The sequence below is a fragment of the Fringilla coelebs genome, assembly GCF_963513975.1.
Source record: "Fringilla coelebs genome assembly, chromosome: 12".
In the NCBI taxonomy this organism is placed as follows: domain Eukaryota; kingdom Metazoa; phylum Chordata; class Aves; order Passeriformes; family Fringillidae; genus Fringilla; species Fringilla coelebs.
This window is the reverse complement of record NC_140038.1, coordinates 22362814-22384980: the sequence shown is the minus strand read 5'-3', so window position 1 is coordinate 22384980 and position 22167 is coordinate 22362814. Positions and strand designations below refer to the sequence as shown.

Here is a 22167-nt window from a genome sequence, read left to right as displayed (position 1 = left end):
GGATGTGGGGGAGAATCATCACTGTAACTCTACTGTACTATCTATCCACAGAAGTCAACCTGAAGACTACCAAAACCATGTTGTGCTTCCCTACAGTTTTACTGCTGCAAGGCTTTCTGCAAGATACACACAGTGTAACATACTATGGAGTCTACTGTTTTTTTCTCTCCCACCTCATCACATCAGAAACATGCATGATACAGCACTCCCCAATCAAGAAATCAACTGAACAACATCTGCAGGTGAACAATAATCCTTCTCAGCCCCAAGGTACAGAAATCACTAGTTCATAACAGTCGACTTCAGATTGCGCTCATTTTCCCCACATTGTTACTGTATAATACGATCTTTCTATTTCTAGAATTACTCCCATGCTGCTGGGAGAAACCCTTTATTTATCTTATGCCTAAATAAGGTACTTTCATACCAACCCAGAAGTTACCAGCACAGTCTGGCACAAGTTTAAGCACAGAATAAAAAGATTTCATTGTTTAATTCTGACTCAGTGAGAGGAAATGCTTCAGCACAAAATGGATCCTGAGGAACATTAACCCTGTCAAGACCCTTGGGAAAGCTGCTTAATGATTTTCATCAGAATTGCATACAGTTTTCAGCTATTGTCATCACACTGCTTTAGCTTTAGTCAAAAACAAAATGTTCAACACAATCTAGACCTTAGCCTCTACACAAAATTGTGCACTGCCACTTGAGCAATAAGCTCCACAGCAGAAAAAAGAAAACAAAACACTATCAAGCCACTGAAAGCAGACATCTGCTACTTCTCTGTAAATAGATATGGGAAAAAAAAATCAGAGTCCTCTCCCTACTACCCAAAAATCACTTGCGTACACACACGTGCACTCGTCATCCTTTCTTATACCTCGATGAAAGGTATAAGATGAAACCTGCTCTTCCTCTCTTCATCTTCACCTTTCAGTTAGTGAAAACTGCAACTACGTACAAGTAGGTAGAAGTTCTTGGCTAATGACAACTTCTGCTCAAAAAAGTGATAAGCTATGGAAGTGTCATCAGGTGAACAACAGCATATATATTTTGCTGGCAGCATGTATGTTGTTTCACATATTTTTTTCTAATTTCTCACTTTACAGATTTTTCCGCTTCAAGAAACTTTCTTTTTCGCCATATATATATAACTATACCTAAGAGTACATTTAACACAAAACATTAGAATACAATACTTAAGCTTGCAAAAAACTTGCAAGCAGAAGTTCAGTACTCCTGAAATGAACATGGTCTCCTCACAAAAACAGATAATGAATATTATTTTTTCACAAAAAAGATACGTATCTCACTTGGGACCGGAGTTTAGCTATAGCAAGCCACCATGTGCTCTCAATATCCTTATACCCATCTCCACAGTTAATGGATTCACACTGCTAGCTGAAATCTCTTCTCATTGGTTAAGATCAGTTGAAGGTATGCAGAATGCCCACCTCTGCATTGCCAATTTTGATACCTGACTTTCAAGACCAGTAACATTACAGTAACACTAATGCAAAGGTCTTTCAAGAGGTGCATTTAACTGCACTCACCTGCGCTTTCTCTCTCTTGGCTCGAAGTAGTGTATCTTGGTAATGCTGTGCTACCTTTGGGGCTACACCCTCCAATTTTGCTGCAGGAGTCTGTAAGGCTTGAAGAGTCTTCTTGGTGTCCCCTTCATCCAGAGCTTCATTAATAAGACCAATTGCCAAAATCCCTAGGGAGGAATGCATAGGGGGAGGAGAAAAACAAAGTTCCATTCTTGGTTAACAATAATCACAAGCATTGATTCAGAAGAAAAGTGAGGTTAGTCCTTCCTTAATCCACTAACAGCTCAAAACCACAATATTTTTAACAGAAAACATTATTTGCTAGCAAAGAAACCAAAGCTATTTCTCCCCCCCAAAGTAGTCATAATTCTTGAGCGCTGCAATAAAAAAAATAAAGTTTCAAAGGGAAAAAAAAAAAAAAAAGACCTCAGGGAGACCACATGCAGGGACAAAACCAAATCCTCAGACACCCAGCTCAGAGTTTCTAGAAAGCCCAAATGGACAGAGTTCACAATATTCCAAGGTTCTGGCTTCTCTAGAAAGAAATCTTCACATGAAACTAAGGCCCTGCATGGAATACCATTTAAAAATACAATAACCTTGTATTTTAGAAAACTCTTTTATTAAGGACATATGTAGTATCAGCTGTATTATCAGAGAAGTGGATGCTATTCAAGTGCAGTAAAATTTACTGTTCAGCAAAATAAAGACCTTACAAGTTAGCTAAATGCAAACAGAATCTACATCCACAGCAACTGATCCTGAAAATCATGAAAAAACTAAGGTTGAGATGAATCCCAGTGTTCACCTGATTCAATTCTCTACTTAAAGAGGGATCCAACCATGATTTGGTTCAGTGCAGAACAAAGAAGTCTTTTAGATAAAAGAAAGGAGATCAGTGTGGGAATATCCAACTTTGGTTGTTGTATTCAAAGATTGTGACTCTTCACCACAAGACTCACAAAACAGAAGTTCAAACAAAAAGTAGAACAACTTGGGGAAGAGATTACATTTGGATGGAGCAGAGATCAGGGAAAAATATATACTGAGGACATTGCAAGAACTGCATCACTACAACAATGGCATGGTTTCTATCAAAAAACAGATATGATAACTTAAGAAAGCACACAGAAAAAAAAATACACACATACACACATGCACACACAAATATATATTTTATATACAACCACAAAGCTGGAGGACCTTCTCTGACTAATTTAAGTTATTCATAGAGAGAAGATAGACATATCTTTGCATAAGGGCATATACGAAGCAGACCAAAGAATTAGGAAATACCCCAGGAGAACAATTTATGTCATTACAGGACTTCCTGCAGCTTTTCTTACAGGACAAGGAGCGTTAAAAGAAACAGGATGTTGGGACTACACAGACTTTTAGAATTCTACTGTAACCTCTTACGCAGAAAAGATACTATAAAACTAGCACCTGCGTGTGCACCCCCAGCATGGTGCCCTGTTTGTGTGGTTTAAACAAATCTACTTATGTGATCCAAATAGGAAACACAGTGTCTATTAGGAGATACAGAAAACAAGTTAACCAAGATAGAAAGCTTTTAATTTAAAAGTTAATTCTCTCTAGAGTATAAGCTTTGCAAGGCGAAACACAACACACCAAGTACACAACAAGGAGTGGCAGAAGACACCGGCTTGTCTCAGTGTACAACATAAACTTTATCATCACCTCCACTCTTGTGACAAATCTCTCCCCCTTTATGATGCAAAGCTCCAAGCCTTGCTGAGATATTAAATATTATAAAATTATAAATATTACAATTATGGCTTCAAAGTTAGTGCCAAACCCAGGAGGTTTTCAGGGTTGGTCATAAACAAAAATTAAGAACCCTTAACGAAAACAAGGAAAAAACCCCCAAAACTAAACCATACGAAACAGAACACAACAAAGAATAAGTTTGTTTAACTGTACTATTTTCAAGGACTCCTCTATCTCCACTCTGAATTTTATGTCAGCTAATACTGTCTTAGCGCAAGAAGAATTACTCCAGTTTTCTTTTCTGATGAAGTTTTCATAATTACACTCAGACCCAGTCTTTTATCACTGCTAAGACTGTTATTAACATAAAAACTACTGAGAAATAGAAAGGAAAAAACTTGCAGGATTTCTAGAAGCATAGAAATTATATTAACACTCATGCACCATTTTCAGCTTGCAGCATTAATTTTTTTCCTTCATGAGTATATAATTTTCAGTACTCACACCTGCTGCATAGCGCGGTTTGGTTGGAAGGGACATTAAAGATCACCTAGCTCCAAGCCCCCCTGCCACGGGCAAGGCACACCTTCCACTAGGCCAAGAAGACTATAGACCAGGCTGCTCCAATTCCCGTTGAACCTTGCACTGTATATGTATGTATATCCTACACCTCTTCCTTTCTCTTCAATATGGGACTACTAACCTAACGCCTGTAAGTGAGTGCAATGCATTAGTGGTGATTCTTTGAGCGCACCTTTTATATGAATGCAAAGAAACAGGCTTCCATGCTCCAGGTCAACAAGCCATCTAGGGAAACACTGAGCAGTGCGACTGCAGGGCACTCAGTACAGTTGAAGGATTAACTTCAGAAGCATGGTCACCGTGAGAGCCCAAATATCAGTGTCCCCACACCCAGGGAGCTGGAGTATCACCAGTGATCTGTGTTAGACACTTGCAACTTCGGAGAGTTTTTGCACATCTTCTGATTATGGAGCTAAATTACTGGCAACTAAACCAAGGAATGAAATACTGGGAAGGTAAAAAGACCAATGCATATTAAAAAAAAAAAAAAGGAATAAAAGGAAGAAGAGGAAAACCTGAACAGGCCTGAACAGGGAAAAAGTAGCCATCAAATAAAAGGATAAGACTTCAAGAAAAATATCTTCTACTGAATGTGACAAATTAGGAAGAAGGATGGAGCACTGCAAGACAAGGCTACAACTAATTGAGAGATTTTGGTAATACTAGCTTAAATTTGGGGGATTGAAGCAAAATGAGAAGATTCTAGACTAATCCTATATGCTGACACCAGACAATGCATTTCCAATCCAAAAAGGGTTGACATTTACACTGGAAGTATTAATAAACAGCTTTGAAATACTGACATCAATACCACAAACACAACAGACTGCCTGATCTTTCCATCAACAAAAAGTCCTGCAATCAAGACTTTCATATTACAGAACACAATTCACAACTAAGATCTTCCTAGATATCTAATGTATGACACAACTACAAATCAATCAATAACTTTTTAGATTGACATCTAATTTTAGCACTCCTCATAAGCTCACAATCAGTCTACCATGAATCGAACAGAAAAACTTACTTTCATGTTCTTCATGCACAACTTTATTCACATGATCAACACATGATTGGATATCATTCCATGTGATGAATTCATTTCCTTCTGCACTTCTTTCAGCTTTCAGCTTCACCAAATCATCAATGTATCTGTCAGAAAACAAAACCCAAATCCAGTAAGCACAACACTGCAACAAGCTGCTCAGGGAGCACACAACCCAGCACTGACAACTGCACACTAAGCGGGAGACATAACATGGGGGTTGAAACTGGAAATGGGGAGAAAGAGAAATGCTTGTGTGTGTGAAGGATATCAGCACAAATGTGAAGTAGGCTCAAACAGACAAAATTGCCAAACAGAAAAAAGCACTGAAACACTTTGTAAGAGTCCAGGGCAAAGAAAATGGGTGAGCCGCCATAAGTCCTGGTGACAACCCAATGGTAGTACAGCATGATTTTAATGTGAAATCCATAAGAAAGCACTGAAAGACAGCACAGGAATCAGACCAGTAAGAAACGGTAATCACAAAAACAAGATGCAAGAGACAGCAGAGATTAAATCCATACTGTAAGAAATAAATAATGTAGAATTTAAGAGAAGGAACAGAAACTTCTTGAAGCTGCAGAACAGATGCACCATCAAGGACAGCTGCAATTCCTTGAATTACTCACCTCTGCGAGTTCTCATCCTCAATGTTTGTAAGGCCTGTGACAGGACTGCTCAGTTGTTTCCACACTGTGTTCATATCCCCTGAATCCAAAGCCCTGTTAATCAGGGCCACAGAAGACAGCATCTCCACAGCAACAGATAGTTCTGGATGGGTGAGGTGACCCTGCATACAAAGAGGACAACAAATTAATTCTATTCATTCTATACAAACTATTGCTGCACACAGAAAACAATGGAGTAGCTGTCAGAAGAGACATGTAACAAGGCAAATAGACATCCTTTAAGACAACAAAGTAGAAAGGTGAGTATCATAAACAAAGCCAGATCACTAAGTAAGAGACTGAGGTAAAGTCTTACAAGGCCGATCAGATCAAGATTAAAGGATTAAACCACATCAGAACAGACTGAACACCAAAGGAGTTCTGTGAAGACTCAAGACAGGTTTGTTCCAGAGAAGGCATTTAGGAAAACAGACAAGATAGACCCAGTGACCCATGCCAACTTTCAAAAATAACAGAGAGGGTGATACTTACTTCAGGGCTCTGTTGCTGTAAGGTGGCCAGCTCCCTTTGGTAAAGATCTGCAGCAAATGTATAAACCTCTGGTAACTGGGCCTCCGGATTCATCATTTCTGCCACAGTCTTCTCAGCATCACCCATTCGAATTGCTGAATTAATTTTGGCTACTGCTGCCAGTTCTAGAAATTCAAAGAGCATAAAAAATGAGGAAGGCAGACAGCTGAGACTCCCATATTAACAGACTTTCATTTTACTCAAACACTTAACCAGAGAAAGAATAATACCCAAACTGCAGGGAAAGAGTCAAACTCTCAGATCCATACACCCCCTACACTAGTTAGCTAGTCTTCCATTATGGAAGACCATTAAAACACACAATGTTCATATTTAATACTAGTTCACCTTTTTGTTTGGTCATCAAGGGACTGGTTTTACCATTTGAGTATTCTGATGGTAAGAAGCCTCATTGCAAATTTTTGGATGGGTGAATCATACCGATTTTCTCTTCCTTTCTCTCTCTATCCTGCTCAAGGCAGTAACACAGGCACTCCATAGTGACTACATGCTGGCTAACTTAAAACACTGCAAGAAGGTAAACAAATGTGGACTTCCATGCCTAATAAATAAGGTAATTCGAAGGTAGCCACCTACTTAATTCAGCATTTGCTATTTTCCTCTTGTATTCTAAATCCTCTCTCCTCCAATCTCTGTTACTGTCCTTTCTACCAATCACAAAGTAAATTGCTCCTGGACAGTAAGAGAGCTCTGTGTGGTCTCAGAAGCATCTATCAAAAAACAATCAGCAAATGATCTGGATTTTATTTGCTACGTGACATCCAGAAACAGTAATGGTTCTGTAGCTCAGTGTGAATGATCAGCAGATAAACCTATCTTTCACATCTCTTGGAGCAATCCAGATTTTCTTCACAAATCCACCGCATAAAAATTCATAAAAGTATTCTATAAAAAGAGGTTATTTAGGATGGAGCCAAACATTCTATGTTTTTTAACTCAAATTAATGTTTTAATGCTGTTATCTCCAGACACATTGTAAGGGCGGGATAAAAGACACTGCAAATAATTAGGTCAACCAACTTTCTTTCATGTTCTTAGCAGCTGTAAAGTACCTAAAGAACATTCACAATGACCATTAGTACATCCAAATACTGCGCTGCCTCATTTTCTTTATTGCATCCACAGTGACTCTGCTACAATAATTTCTGCTGAGCCTTACTTTGCTGGTACTGTTGTGCTGCCCTGTTAGCAGCATCCACTCCCAACTGCAACTCTTCCTTCTGCAGAGGACCTGTAAGGCCAGCCTAAAGAAAAAACAGAAACTGCAAGGGTGAAACAATATCAAGTTAATTTCAATTACCTCAATAAAAATACTCCACTTGAACTTAAACCAGAAAGAATACACATAAGGAAATCAGAAATTACTCAGCAGATTCTCAGTTCAGGTGCTGAAAGATGGTATGTGTACAACCTGATCTTTTTTATAATATTTAAGACAAAAGGCACAACTTTGAGGGAAAAGGCTCCCTGTACCTGAGCTGCGTGCTGGAGTGAGACTAGGATTTGTGCAGTTTGGCACGAAATAATCCATTAAGTAATGTTGCATTTTACCTCTGAGCACCTATAGAGCTAGCAGAACATCAAAACGGACAACATGCAGCTTTGGCTTATACGTACATGCTTCTTGGACTATTATGATACTACACAAATACAAACAGAAAAGCAGACTGAGTAACTAGGGGGGTAGAAGGACTTTAATAACTTGGGTAGCATCACAGAATCATTGAAGCTGAAAAAGATCTTTAGGATCATTGAGTCCAACCATACACCTAATACTGCCAAATCCACCACTAAACCATGTCCCTAAGCACCATGCCTTCAAGCAGTCTATGATAGTATTCTCCAGAGTGAAAGTAGTTCAGGCTTATCTGATGGGCGTTTATAAAACACACATATTCACATTATTTGGGCACTGACAGTAGCAAAATGAGGGAGGACACACCTTAATTTTAATAGTTCTATACACACACAAGTTGGCAGTTTAAGGTTGGGTCTATTACATGCACACCTATATACAAACATTATACTGGCCTTTCACATGCAGAGATAAAGCCTAAATAATAGGCTTACTCAATGCTTCCATCTCTTAACACTGACTTTTTCTAGGCAACACTAAACCGTAATGCAGGTATATACCAAGTGATTAGCACACAGTTGTATGGTGAAAGGCGGGAGCAGGGGAAAAACCTCACAAATCAGGGTATCTACACTTTTCCATACCTCCTGTTTCTGCTGTCTATCACTCAAGAATTGCTTGAAATACCAGTCGCAATTTTCTCGTAGCAATCCTCGAAGTCCCAGGGCTGGTGTTGCCAAAGCTTCATACAGTGCTAATGCATCTCCTCGTTCCAAAGCCAGGTCAATCTTTGATATGGCTGCGTGTGCTAGCAACAGTAAAACAGTCTTGAGAAAGTGCCATGGTTTACACAACCTACCACTCAGAAAGAAATACCCTTAGACCTGATAGATAGCAAGTTAGGTATGAAATCCAAAAGGAACACTTCCAGAATCAATTATGAAGTCAATTATGAATTATTAGCCTGAAAAACAGGTGAATGGTTGGAAATGGCATGCACTATTCACGATGAAGAATTGAAGGGACCAGCAACATGAACAATCCATTTCCAAAAGGAAGGGTAACAGAATTAAGCTTACAACTATGTACTAATAATGACTAAAAAAACAAAACAAGACCAAAACCAACTAACAACAACAAAACCACACAACTGAAGAAAACCAAAACACCCCACCACTAAAACAACCCACAAAAACAGGGAGCTTCCTTGAAATTTTGTCAGCATTACAGAAAAAGAGGAGCACAGGTATAATTTTGAAGTATTCTTTTAATTAAGACTATTAGTATAATATTACACTTACTGTTCACTTTATTGATGTTTCCCTGAATCTCAGCTTGAGTCAGAAGTTCTTCATACACATCTCTCTCTCTATCTGAACTTTCTGAGGCAATCTGAAGACAAAATAAACACTAATCAGGGTTTCTACAGCTTCCTTCTCCTTTACAGACCTCCTAACTGAAAAAGTCAGGAAGGGTAAATGTTGACCCATATAGAACTGTAATAGGCCATACATACAATACCTCTGCACATACAAAAAGAAGCCCTAGACATAAATACATTTGGAGTAACTACAGTTGAACTCAGATACAGACAGCTTAGAAGCATCTTATTTCAATCTAATGGCACTACTGAACACACAGTAGAGCTCCAGAACATAGAAAGCAGTACACAGAGTTAGGCATGTGTTATACAGTGTTATAAAGCAACATGGACCACTTCCAGCATCAGTCAGTTTTGCTCATCATTTCATTGTTAGAAAAACATATCTGTGAAAAGAGAAGGATGCATTCCCAACATAAAAACGCTGACAGGAATTCTGTATCTATGTGGCCCATATTTCAAACAGCGAAACAGACTAACACAATTAACTATTGCCTGTTTTCTGCAAGAAGATAGGTTACTGGGGAACATAACAGAATGCCACAAGGAGTAAATCCACCTAAGACCACACATACATGACCTTAACACACATTCAGCAAATTCCCCATGGTTTACACTGCATTACAACGTAGCATTGCCTGCAAATGGTTTGAAAGAAGAACTGAGCTACCCTATTTTTAGCATTCTCCATCTTGTCTTGCTTTGCTCTGTAGAGTGTGGCTTGGTAAGTGGATTCCAGTTGATCATCCAGATTTATCAGCATAGCATTAGGGTTCTTCAATGCTGTAAGAGTGTCAGCTGGAACCTGACGGTCAATTGCTTCATTAATGGCAATTACAGCAGCATGCACTGAAAAACAAGCCACAGTCTGCCGGTTAGTCCCAAACAAAACAGAACTGTTAAAAATCAAGAAATCGAGAATCCCTTATTTGAAAAGAACAGAAAAATAACCTGAAAATTAACTGGAAAGCAAAAGACTTGTCAAAGTATCTCTCATTTCATCATGGCTTTGTGTTGTTGAAAAAAATAGCAGCCTACAATATTTTAAATAGTCAAATCATCATGCTCCAGAAAAAAGAAAAATACACAAGGGAAAGAATAAAAACATCTTCCCAGTTTTCAAAAAGGCCTACCAGAAAGACTGTACTAAACTTAAAAGCTACAGCATTAAAACCAACACTTAACTGATCTGCTGATTTCAATAAGTAAACAAAATGACATTTTTCCTTACATGCAGCTTCATCCACAGAAAGTTCATTTGCAAGAATTCCTCCAATCTTGCTAAAGGCGGGCATCTGAATACCATACTTCTCCAGTTCAAGCCTCATATTACTGATTTCCTCCTCTGAAACATAGTTAAAATAGTGTTACATGGCATTATCATTAACAATCCCTTAGCACTGCTGTACTAACTGCTGCTAAAAAAAACCAGGACGGCTACAATAGATGACAATTATTATTTAAATAATACTTTGAATGTAACTCGGTAAGTGAAACAAAATAAATGAAAATGCAAAGACATTTTACACACTTTCCTAAAATCTACATTTCTCCCAGAAACTCATACGGGAGTATTCTGTAGTTTTTCTTATTAGAAAACAATGCAAGAACTCTCATGAGGAGCTGGAAATCAACTCCATTCTGAGATACCTCAACTGTGGTTGCCAACAGGTCAGGAAAACGCATAGGCAGTAGTTTAAGATTTTCTTTTCCCCACAAACAGGCTACACTGAGAGAAGCGAATGCAGTGCGTCAACATGTGCAGTTGCTAAATATCCTACAACTCTAAAAGACAGTTAAGAGTTTAGCATTTTATAAGTATAATCAACAACCAATTTGCAGGGAAATAAAGTTTATACATTTTTTAAACCAGATGCGTGCCCTCGGGCAAGAGCCTCCCTAATGCAAAATGGAGAATTTGACATTTTCACAAAATTAAGGAAGTGAAACTTTGAGGAGGTGTGTGGACACACAACTTTGTGCTGGCATCTCTTGAAGCAGATCAGCTGTCAAACACTTCTTCAGCTGATGGCACCTTTAAACTGTCACAGGAGGTCAGAACCATGTACAAAGTTCCAAACTGAAAACTCTCCCAAGGAGATGGATGCAAGGCTTAAGCATCTTACAAGAGTGACAAAAGAGTTAAGACATTGCTATTTGTGAAATAAATTATTACAGTGCAATAAATGAACCGATTACTGTCTAACTGCCTGTCTCAGAAGCTGGCAAATGAAGTCTTTTTTCTTAAATTACTAAAACTCCTCACAGCCACTAATTAATAATTTTATTTACATTAAGGATATCAACAGCAACAATAACTGATCTAGAAGGGTATGAGATGAAGGCAGCATACATAAGTGCTGGGGTTTTTTTACCTGTGAAGTCTACCTTGCCATACAAATCCTGAATCTGAGGGGCAAGACCCAGTTTAAAAAGGTACAGGCTAGAAAAGAAAAGAAGCAAATAATTAGAACTAGTCATTTTTCCTTGTGATACTGGCAATGATACAGCTTTAGGAGAAACAGATTCAGGGATAGGTAAGCCAATATAATAGCTGATAATCGTCAAGAGAGTGAGCTGACTCTTCTCTTCCCCCCTTAGTGAAACATAACTGGCCCATCACTATGAAGTCTTCACAGACTAACAGAATGGTTGAGGCTAGATGAGATGGGCACTCTCAAGTTTGTCTTGTTCAAGCTCCCTTTTCAAACCAGGTCACATAGGATCAAGTTCCCCAGGATCATTTCAGACGGCTTTTGAGGATCAAAACAGTGGAGACCCCACATTTCAGAGCAACCTGTGCCACTCTTTGGTCAATCGCACAGATAAATGAAGCATTACCTGATGTTAAGAGAGACTCTCCTGTGGTTCAGATGATGCTATTTGCCTCTTATCACGTCATGGGACATCACTGAAAAGAGCCTGGCTTCACATGTCCTTTGCATCCTCCCTTCAGATAGCTGCACACATTGTTGAGATTCCCATGGCACTATATGTTATATAAGCTGAATAGTCCCAACTGTCTCAGCCTGTCCTGACAGGAGAGATCCTCTAGTCCATTAAGCATCTTAGTGACCTTTCCTTCAACTCTCTCCAGCTTGCCTCTGTCTTTCTAATGCTGCAGAGCCCAGAACTGGTCACAGGACTGCAGGTATGGCATCTCTAATAGCGAAGTATTCACTAGGCTGATTTGGCTCACTAAAACGGGGTTAATGTATTCACCGGCAGCCTGATGAGAAATGGAATTGCTACAAAGGAGGAAAGAACCCATACAACTGCAGAAACATGGGTCTGGGAAAAGAAAACCAACTCCTACTTTTTGCCTGTCATGCTAGCTCAACACAGAATCACAGCAAGGCTTGGGCTGGAAGGGACCTTAAAGATCATCTACTTTCAACTCACCCCACTGCCACAGGCAGGGACACCTTCCACTATCCCAGGTTGCTCCAAGCCTCGTCCAACCTGGCCCTGAACACTTCCAGGGCTGGGACAGCCAAAGCTTCTCTGGGTAACCTGTGCCAGTGCCTTACTATCTTCTTGGTTAAAGAATGTCTAGCTCTGCCTCAGACAGCAGAGAGGGTGGGAAGCAGAATGAAAAGGTAGTAATCGCAACATACTTGACTGGCTTTTTTTCCTTCAGAATCTGATTCAGCCACTGCCCAAGGCAAAATATTGGCTTAATGGATCTTTGCTGACCTGGTGAGATTATTCTGCTAGAAGATTTGCCCTCATCCAGCCTTCAGTTCAGCTCTCTCTCCTGTCACCTTTCAGCTTTGCAGAAAGATTTCAGAAGCATTCAGACTTCTGTCTAATATTCCTTACCTGAGTGCATGAATACAATAGATACAGCGTGGCATGTTCTTGCGATCATAGATATCTGTTGTTTCTGGGTAGAATATCTAAAGACAAAACAAAGGTAGCAGTCTGAATTATATTCACTCTATACAGCCAAATCACATCAGCTCAATTCTTCCACATTACACTAGACAAACAGTTTATGAAACACAACTCTTCAAGCCTCTCTGCCCTGGACCAATGCTTCTCCTAATGAAGTGTCAATGCTTCCTTTTGTTTCCAATACCCAAATCACAGCTCCCCTTTTCCTGCCAAGTTCTACATATGTGAATGGGCAGAACCTTTCTTTTGTGTTTACACCAAGATACTGACTGGGTCATGAGGTATTAGCAAGGACTTCAGTGAAAGACAAAGGATGAAACAAAAAGACTTACAGGAGAAGAGAGATAACAGAATTTTGTTTGGATTTAAATGTGGTTGAGAAACAAGAGGAGAGACAGTTTCATAGGGAAACTGGAAACACAGACCAGCACTCAGTTTTCCAGAAGTTTCTGGAAACCCAGACCAGCACTGAGGTGCTCTGCATACTGTATTTTCAGTTAGCTGGACCCAAAAGCTTTCAAACACAAAGCCTTCTAAGTTTGACAAATGACATTTCAACTATTTCAGAAGTCCTGATTCACTGTAACATAGTGAAGTATGTTGTTTTCCAGCTATTTGGAGGTTCCTTGCTGTTGCCTATGAGCATTGCTTTTTCTGTAAAGGTAAGACCAACTGAATGACCCTTAACTCCACAGCATCAGTTCCCTGGCTGTTCTGCATGGTAAAATACTGAAAGCACCAGTATCTCTTGTGAATGTACTGAACCCCAACCTAGTTTCTTCAACATCTTCTCACACACTTACTTTCACCCAAAGCCTACTTGCATCTGAAAAATCCTACCTCATACCTGACCACTTAATGTCTCTCTGTTTAAATCCCTCATTTCTTTTCACCTAACCACCCTAACAGCATATTTCAGTATTTTCTAATACCAAATGTGTTTCTGTAAGATCATCATAGATTCCAGGAAAGCTCAACTAGTAAATCACAACAAGTTATTTAAAAATCTTTCCCAAAATCAAAGTGTTCAGTTTGCAAGTACATATGCAAAGAAAACACGCATCAACTTAAACTACACAATGCCAGTTTTGGTGAGACTATGCATAACAGGGCTACAAAAAAACTTGACGATCAGCCCAATGCTACCACAGTCCCATATATTTTCAGGCAACTGTGTTTATTAGCTCTGAGAAGTTTATCTGGCCATTTCTCTAGTCAAGTCAAGCATTTATACACACTAGGAACATTTTCAACTTGACGTGAAAATTTAATAGGAAAGTCTGAAGAAACAGAGAACATAGTATTTTCTGTTGTACTGCTACGTTTAGCATTGATTTCTAAAAAAACTTTTACAATCAAACTGTAGCCTGGATACTGCTCAAAAGAATGCATGGCAAGAATGACATATTGCAGATATTATGCACGATAAGTAATATCAGGGATATGGTACACAGGGATAAATTATTTTGCTCCTAGTCATTCTCATACATGTAGCAGAACGAAATCTTTCAGCAAGCTTTAGGAGAGAGTTTCTATAGGGACACAAATCCAGAAATTTAAGAATGAACTAGAGTAAGTATTTTTTTTATAACAGCAAATGCTTCCACAGAATGCAAAGCTTTTCTGAGATTATTTATTTATTTGGATGTAAAAGACAGAAGTTACCTTGGGGAGACCAATCTCAGACATGGCATTCAGCCACTGGATCACATTATCTGTGTGTCGGAAGTGGAGACCAGTTGCCTGAAATAAAAATCGGCAGAAACAAGAGGGAGAGCACTTAGAAACAAAAGATCACAGCGGTCATGACCACCAATGAGTTTCATTAACACAGACAGTGAAAACAGCACTTCTGCAGGAAAGAAGTCTGAAGTCTTCTATAAACACTTATATTGACCGTTTACAAGAAATTATTTCACGTAAGTGCAAGCTTAGATATAAAGCTAAGAGTCCACCCACCCCCTCATTTAACCATTTCTCTAGAATGATGGCAAAGTTTCTCAGGTAAGACTAATACAAATTAACTTTACGCTTATTTTCTCACAGTATCGGCATGCATACATATTCCCATTTTAGATGTCTACCTAAAGAAGTATCCAAGGTCAACAGCACTCACCTTATACCTAGTCTGTTCCCTGTCATAGATTTTCTTCACAGAAACCACTTTAGGGGAGAAAAAGTTTCCAAGTTTTGCCAGGTAGACTCCATTTCTCAGTCCTTCTTCCAGCTCTGTTGTGGCAGGAAGCTCCTCATTCAAACAGGCCTCCATCCATCTGGAAGTACAAAAACAACAAAGTTGGTCAATGAGTGCATTTCTAATTTGTGAACACAATCCCATGCCAAACAAGTCTCATGCTGCTGCTGCTGTCATACTCAAGCATACTATTAACTTAGCACTGGGGCTGGAAACAGATATAACACTAACAGAGTCTGCATCATTAAAATGCTAGTCGGTAACACTTCAGAGAAAATATTAAGGAGAAGAGTTCAGAGTTCATCAGCCAGAGTTTCAAAAGCAATTAAGACACCATCTAATCTTCGTGTTTCTCCTTCAGCCCACAACTTAGTTCATACTGGTCTACACATAGCGTGGCCATCCTGTCCTTTTAACTAACTTAAATCTTCCCTTTATTCCGGTTTATCTCACAAGCATTTCTTTATTCTCATTAAGTATTTTCTAGTTATTTCAGGACTTTGTGCCACTTACTCAAGCTCTTTTAAATGATCTCACAGAGAGGCCCAACAATGTTCACAGAATCATAGAACGGTTTGAGTCAGAAAGGACCTCAAGGCCTTTCTCATTCCAACCCTCTGCTATAAGCAGGGACACCTTCTACTAGACAAAGTTGCTCAGACCTCCATCCAAGACTGGTCCTGAACACTTACAGGGATAGGGTAAGCCAAAATTTCCTGGGCAAACTGCTCCAGGTGCCTCAACACCCACACAGTAAAGAATTTTTCCCCTCATATCAAATCTAAACCTACCCTCTTTCAGTTCAATGATGATGTTCTCAAGTTTACCTTCCTATATATTTTCTCCCACCCTACTATTACGTTTCAAGAACAGGGGAAGAAACAGGGAGCAGGCATTCCTCTCCTCATAACTCATTTTCCCTTATATTGTTGCCTTTTATCTCATTGAATGGAATCACAGATCTCATGACAAAAAGACAGACTACAGCAAAACATTTTGAAAAAAATCCCTCTTCTCAAAACAGAGGTGCATCTTGATATTTTTTCTGTACAAGCTACTGGAGGCTGTAAACTGCAAGCTCAGCTACATTTTCACCTGAAGATTACATCCTACCTGACTGCTCTGGTCTCTAAAAAAGGGACCTGCACAACCACAGGCCACTTTCCAAAGTGTCTTACTCAGACCATGCCTCACTTGCAGCTGAATTCTAAAGCTCTTACAGGACTTGGACCAATTAAGATCACAGAAAGGCGACTTTCAAGACAACAGGGGTCCAAAATAGCAACAGTCCATACTACAAAACGGAGCTGACAGTATAATGTAAACAAAGTTAATAATTTGGCTTACAGGGATTATAAACCCACATTACTGGTACTGATCCGAAACACACGCAAGTAATTGATCCTGCTTCAACCCAGTGTGCTTTAAATCCCAAATGAGACACCACTGCACTGTGGACTGCAGCCTGAGCCCAGGAAAAAGGTGGGACTTGCAACCTAGAGCTGGACCTGGAAAGTGGTGTTTACCAGAAAAAAAAGGTTTCTGGAAACAACTGGAAATATCTATATATTAACTACAAAAAGAAACTCAGTTCTTCTTAAAACTACTGTTTTTCCAGGTTTTGCTGCTTTCCCCTCAAAACTCAGGCGCTCTTGAATATTAAGTTCTAGAAAAATGCACATACTAACTGAATATATGATAAACATGACATAAGTTTAAAAATTCTGGACCATTATCAAAAAGATACTGTCACTTGCATGCCACAGACGATTAGAACCAAAGATTCCTGAGAGGACACAGAGCTACTCAGATGCTGATAGAGTCCAAATCATAGCAACAGTTTGCACAACACCTTCCAAACTACCTTACCGGGAAAACAAAACAAAAAAAAACACCAAAAAACACCCACTTTCTTCAGACTAGAAGACCTAAAGAAAGTAGAAGGGACATGCGACCAAACAACTTAATTAGTACCTTATGGAAGGACACAGAAGCAGTGAGTTTTGTCTGTCTCCATAACGAAAGATAAATGGCCCATAATTAGAACATAAGCTATCTCAATGTACTCATACCTGTTTCAACAGGTTCTTAAGTGGGTGTTATTATAACTACAAAACTAGAGCAATTTACATACAGTAATGTTCCTGCTTGGTGTGGAATTGCTTAACCATTTGCTAAGCCAGAGGACAAAGCTATGCTTTCAGAAAATATCATTCAGTACCTTTTATATTTAAAAGCTCATATACTTGCAATAAAATTAACACCTGTCATCCTTAAAAGGCAGAAATACACGAGGAATTTCCAGATGAACGAGACAAATACATTTCTCAATGAGCAGGGAACCTGGCTGATGGGCAACAACCTCTACTCCTTTTCAACATTAGGCATTAGAACAATACGCCATCAATAAGCTTTTTGCAGAAACTTTCAATTATTTTCTGCTACTTCTGCTACTTGTTTCCACTATGCTCCCTCCCTCTCACCAGTACAGAAAACAATGCCCAACCCAGAATTATTTTTCAATCAAGTTTCATCATAACTGCATAGATAATACTGGACTTATAATTTTACTGAAGCTAGCTCTATTTAAAGTAGTAAGTGCACCTTACCAATCAGTTAGTCATACTGTTACAAAATCCCCCTCTGAGAAAAAGATTCTTGAATGCCTACATGCTTACTACCATCAACTGCAATTTAGAGCCAGGCTTTCCTGACAAGATATGACAATAAAAAGGTAACATCAGGTATTGTTGGGCAGCCAATCTCTCAAGTAACACTGTCTTCAAGCTTTCAAAGGAAACATTGCTCCATTACCAAGGACTGGAAAAAAAATACCATTATCATCTCAACTAGCAACTTTTTTATTCTCCCACAATATGGCATTATTGAGAGTTATGACAAATTTACACAAATGTGTCCTTATGTTAGAAAAGTACCATAGGTGTAATTCTACCAGAACTGGAGGTCAGACACAGCAAAAACTTAACACTGATCATATGGCATACCTTTTGCTCTTTCACTTGTGAAAATGTTGAGTCTGGCTAAACCTGAGACAATTGAAATAGTGTGGAAAATAAATAAAAAGCCACTCTTTTCCTTTCAGACTGATTATAGACAAGCCTGAGGAAGTAGAACTAGCAAACATTCTCTCCAGAAACTGTTGCAAATTAAATAAATAAAACCACTAGAGCAGAAAATTGAAAAAATGGAAAAAGCCTCTAAGGATGGCTGCACATTTCATGAAAGGACTACCATGCAGTATGTTCCAGCACAAAAAGAAAACAGAGCATGGCATACAAAATACAGAAGATATCAATAGCTGAAAAAAGTGATTTTATCCACCAATGAGGAAAGCTCACTTCTTGGTCATCATTAAGTAGCAATAATTTCCAAGTAAAACTTATTATTTGAAAGGGCCAGAAATATAAATAACATTTTCTAACCTTCAATTCTCCTACCATTCCAAAACAATGGACTTTCCTTTTTTACACAGACCTAGCCAGGGACGTTTTTCAACTCTGAGATGACACAGCGGCCCAACACACATTCTAAGTCTGCACCTGGTGCTCAGTTCCACTGTGCAGGCCTCAAGAGCGACATTATAACACTTCTAGCAAATAAGAACTTCAAGATGATAAAGTACATAACCTTTACACATCATGCTGAAGAATAACCGGTATGATTTGTATCGGTACCAACACTGTTGGCTGAAGCTCAGTTCCACATCACATTCTGCTTACTGAATACCTCACCAGTTTCATTAGCAGGAAAGCTGCCAACAGAACCTCCACGTAAACTCCTGAGTCGCTACTTTGAGAGCACTGGCCACAGAGTTTCTGACCATAGGTCAGAATCATGTGAGTCTTCTCTTTGTAAGTATGTCAGTGCCACAGCAGCACTCCTTGGCTTCCAGCGTTCCCCTACCAACTACGTTTCAGGAGGTCATTGTCTTCTTCTTCAGGAAGCGTATGCTCCATTTCCCCCTGAATGAGGAAACGGAAGGAGACTGGAGGGGCACAGAGCTTAACTCTCTTTCCAGGTGCATATATATAAGACTGTTAGTCTCCAATTTTCATAACACTGTCTGTATACCATACCAATCTATTTTAATTAGGAAAACAAGCCTACCTAAGCCTGTGCTTTACCAACATAGTTGGACTGCCTTAAACATCTCCTTCTCACAACCATGAAACAGGCAGGCTATTTGCCCAAAATCACATTCTTCAGCGACATTTTCAACACGTGATTTCCATGCACATGCTTAGACTGTGAGTACAAATTCTTGAAATGAGGTCATTTTTGTGCCCTTTTGAAGTGCCTGGAGCATCAATAAAATCAACACTGGATACCTTTGTGGTATAACTCTGCCAAATATCACAGCGATGATGCAAAAATTCCTAAAGTTGGGGTAAAAAAAAAAAAATACATTTGCTCACAAGAAAATAAATGAAAAATTTGTTCTTGATCTGCCAAAGTTGGTATAAAAATCTGCAGCAGTAAAGACCGAAACATATTCATATACTTCAGTTTTTGGTAGTTAATTAGCTAGTTTCACAATTCCAGGACAGCTACATTTTGAGCAAGAAGGACCTGTAACATGATCAACCTATCCCTCTGTTGAAAACTACATTTATTTAAGTGGAAAGTAGTTTGTTGCACAGGATTTCTGACATACAGTAAATAATATAATCCTCCTTAAGTAAGTTTGTGATAGCATCTTACTCTTCATGCGACTGCTGTAACAGGAGAATTTGGCAAAAATCTTAGAGATGGCAGAAAACACACAAGAGGTCAGAACTCTCTGACAAATGGAGTTTAGTGAGCACAGTATAACCATCAGTCAGAAGCTGGAAATGAGATAGTAAATGCTAGCCTGCCATTTAATTCTTACTACAAAAATGACAAATTATGTCACGCAGTGACTTACAGCATAATAAGCATTCCATTCAGAACAACAAAACCTCAATTAAGAAAAACTGTCTCCCTTTCCCTAACTCCCCAATGGATTTGCTCACCCTCAGGGTCCATATTTCCTTAACACATCAATTTTTTTTGCCCGCCTTGTCCAGCACCCAGCACTGACACCATTTAAAGCGTTCTCATCTTTTGCCTGAGAAGTCATCCTACAGAAACAAGGCTCACAAAAGAAGACTAAGGGACACCAGCACGTTCCAGACAGCAGGGGTCCTATCTAAAGGAAGGTACCAACAATACTTATTTAGAATTCCGCTCTTCAAAGATCATAATCACATCTCAGGGAAGGGTGGGGGAAGAGGAGCACAGGAAGGCTTTCACAGCGGTGCAACAATCAACATCCTGGGAAACAAGATCATCATCAAGAGATACAATGTTCAAGATCAGTCCCTTAAAGTCTTCCAAAGCAGATGAATCTGAAATCACACTGGTTAACTCAGTGGACTTGACTCATATCAGTATGACACATTGTCAGTTACCTTTACAACCATTAAAATTACACCAGTAATTACAATAAAACTATCAGGATTGTAATTTGAATTATTCTATTGAGCAAGATGAGTTTATTAAAATAGATTTGACTGCTGATTGGTCTATTTCTAACCCTCTGTTTCTCTACCAAAAGCATAATTCTTAATTTCACTTTCAAGTCAAATAGCTTTGAAAAATCTAACAAGCCAAAACAGAAATTTAGATCTTTGTCACTTGCCCCAGAAAAGAAAAAGCTCTTGCTCAAGCAGGAAAAGGACGTTCAAGCTATCCACCCAGGAGGGGGCCATTACACCTGGCCCAACAAGGATCAGGAGGTCCAGGACCTGTTGCCCTGACATGGAAGGTGACCAGTAACCAAGTTCTCCTCACGTCTTCTGCACACTTCTCAGCTGGCAACCAGATGCAGAATTTACAGGTTACAGATAAGGATAAACCTTTCCGTACCCTTTGGCAGCAAACAGTTATGACTATCTCTGGCCAGTACCACCCCCATGATTCACCAGCATTTGTTCACTGTGCCCTGCCTCCAAAAGGGGTCTAGTGAAACCAAATACAAAGATGCTGGGATCTGGATGACTAGCAGCTAATCCAGGCATTGTTAAAGACAAATCATTCCAACTGCTGCACATGGTGCCTTCACATCTAGATGCTTCTGTTTGTAATCATTTAGCCCTTCTTCTAATGCAATTCCCCAGATATGTATCAAGGAAAAGATGCATGGCCACTGTAGCACCACAGCAGAGGAAAAAGCGGTGAGAGCAAAAGGGCAGCACTTTTTTTTTTCCCCCAACAGTATCTGCATTAACCACCCAAAAGAATGCACAGAACTATGGCTTAAAAACTTTTTCATTGCTCACTACTGCAACACCACAGGTATGGCATTTTTTTGACTAACCATACTATTCATTTTATTCAAAGATGCTCCAGCAGATCATTCATAAGTAGAGGCAATCTCAAATATTTTTAGTGCAGTTACAAATGTAGACTTGGCAGGCATTCTCACAGATGATTAAGAAGAGAAAATGTGGAAGACAGCCTCAGCTCTTCATTCAGTTCACCTGAACCAGGGCATTAAACAGACATGGAAAAAAACCCAACAAAAACTCCTCAAAATAACTCATTCTACCAACTCTAAACAAATCAAGGAATCACCTCAAAAGATGAAAGAAAGATCTCTCAGAGAGTTAACAACGGCAAAGTAGAATAAATTTATCACATCAGGAGTGTTCTCCCCCAGAAAAGTAGGTGGATATTTCAATGCCTTTCAGTAAGGCTTGTACAGATGAAGAGCTAGGAAAACAAGTACTACCCACAGCTAAAAGAACATTCTCTTTATCCACACAGGCTTTTTCAGTTCAAAGATACAAAAGAGCAAGAAATTAATGAGTAACATATGCCAGATTTTTCCCAATGATTGAAGTACTCTTCCTGGCAACATGCAGCTGAACCAGAGACAATACTGATACTCTGTCATTAAAATCTTTCCCTCTACCACTCCCCATCTCCTTAAAAGTAAATATGAGGT

The 22167-nt window shown here is 39.2% G+C and overlaps 1 protein-coding gene across 1 annotated transcript in view; it reads right to left on the bottom strand.

The window, feature by feature from the left end:
- IQGAP1 (IQ motif containing GTPase activating protein 1) overlaps window positions 1-22167 on the bottom strand; it is a 53640-nt gene that overhangs the window by 24106 nt on the left and 7367 nt on the right. Inside the window, exons 3-15 of the mRNA XM_084213926.1 lie at window positions 15099-15255; window positions 14648-14725; window positions 12908-12984; window positions 11461-11528; window positions 10317-10430; window positions 9756-9934; window positions 9006-9096; window positions 8349-8512; window positions 7288-7372; window positions 6069-6232; window positions 5538-5698; window positions 4891-5015; window positions 1554-1717 (exon numbers count right to left, since the gene is read on the bottom strand). Coding sequence (XP_084070052.1) covers window positions 1554-1717; window positions 4891-5015; window positions 5538-5698; window positions 6069-6232; window positions 7288-7372; window positions 8349-8512; window positions 9006-9096; window positions 9756-9934; window positions 10317-10430; window positions 11461-11528; window positions 12908-12984; window positions 14648-14725; window positions 15099-15255 — 1627 coding nt within the window. The remainder of the gene's footprint in view (window positions 1-1553; window positions 1718-4890; window positions 5016-5537; window positions 5699-6068; window positions 6233-7287; window positions 7373-8348; window positions 8513-9005; window positions 9097-9755; window positions 9935-10316; window positions 10431-11460; window positions 11529-12907; window positions 12985-14647; window positions 14726-15098; window positions 15256-22167) is intronic.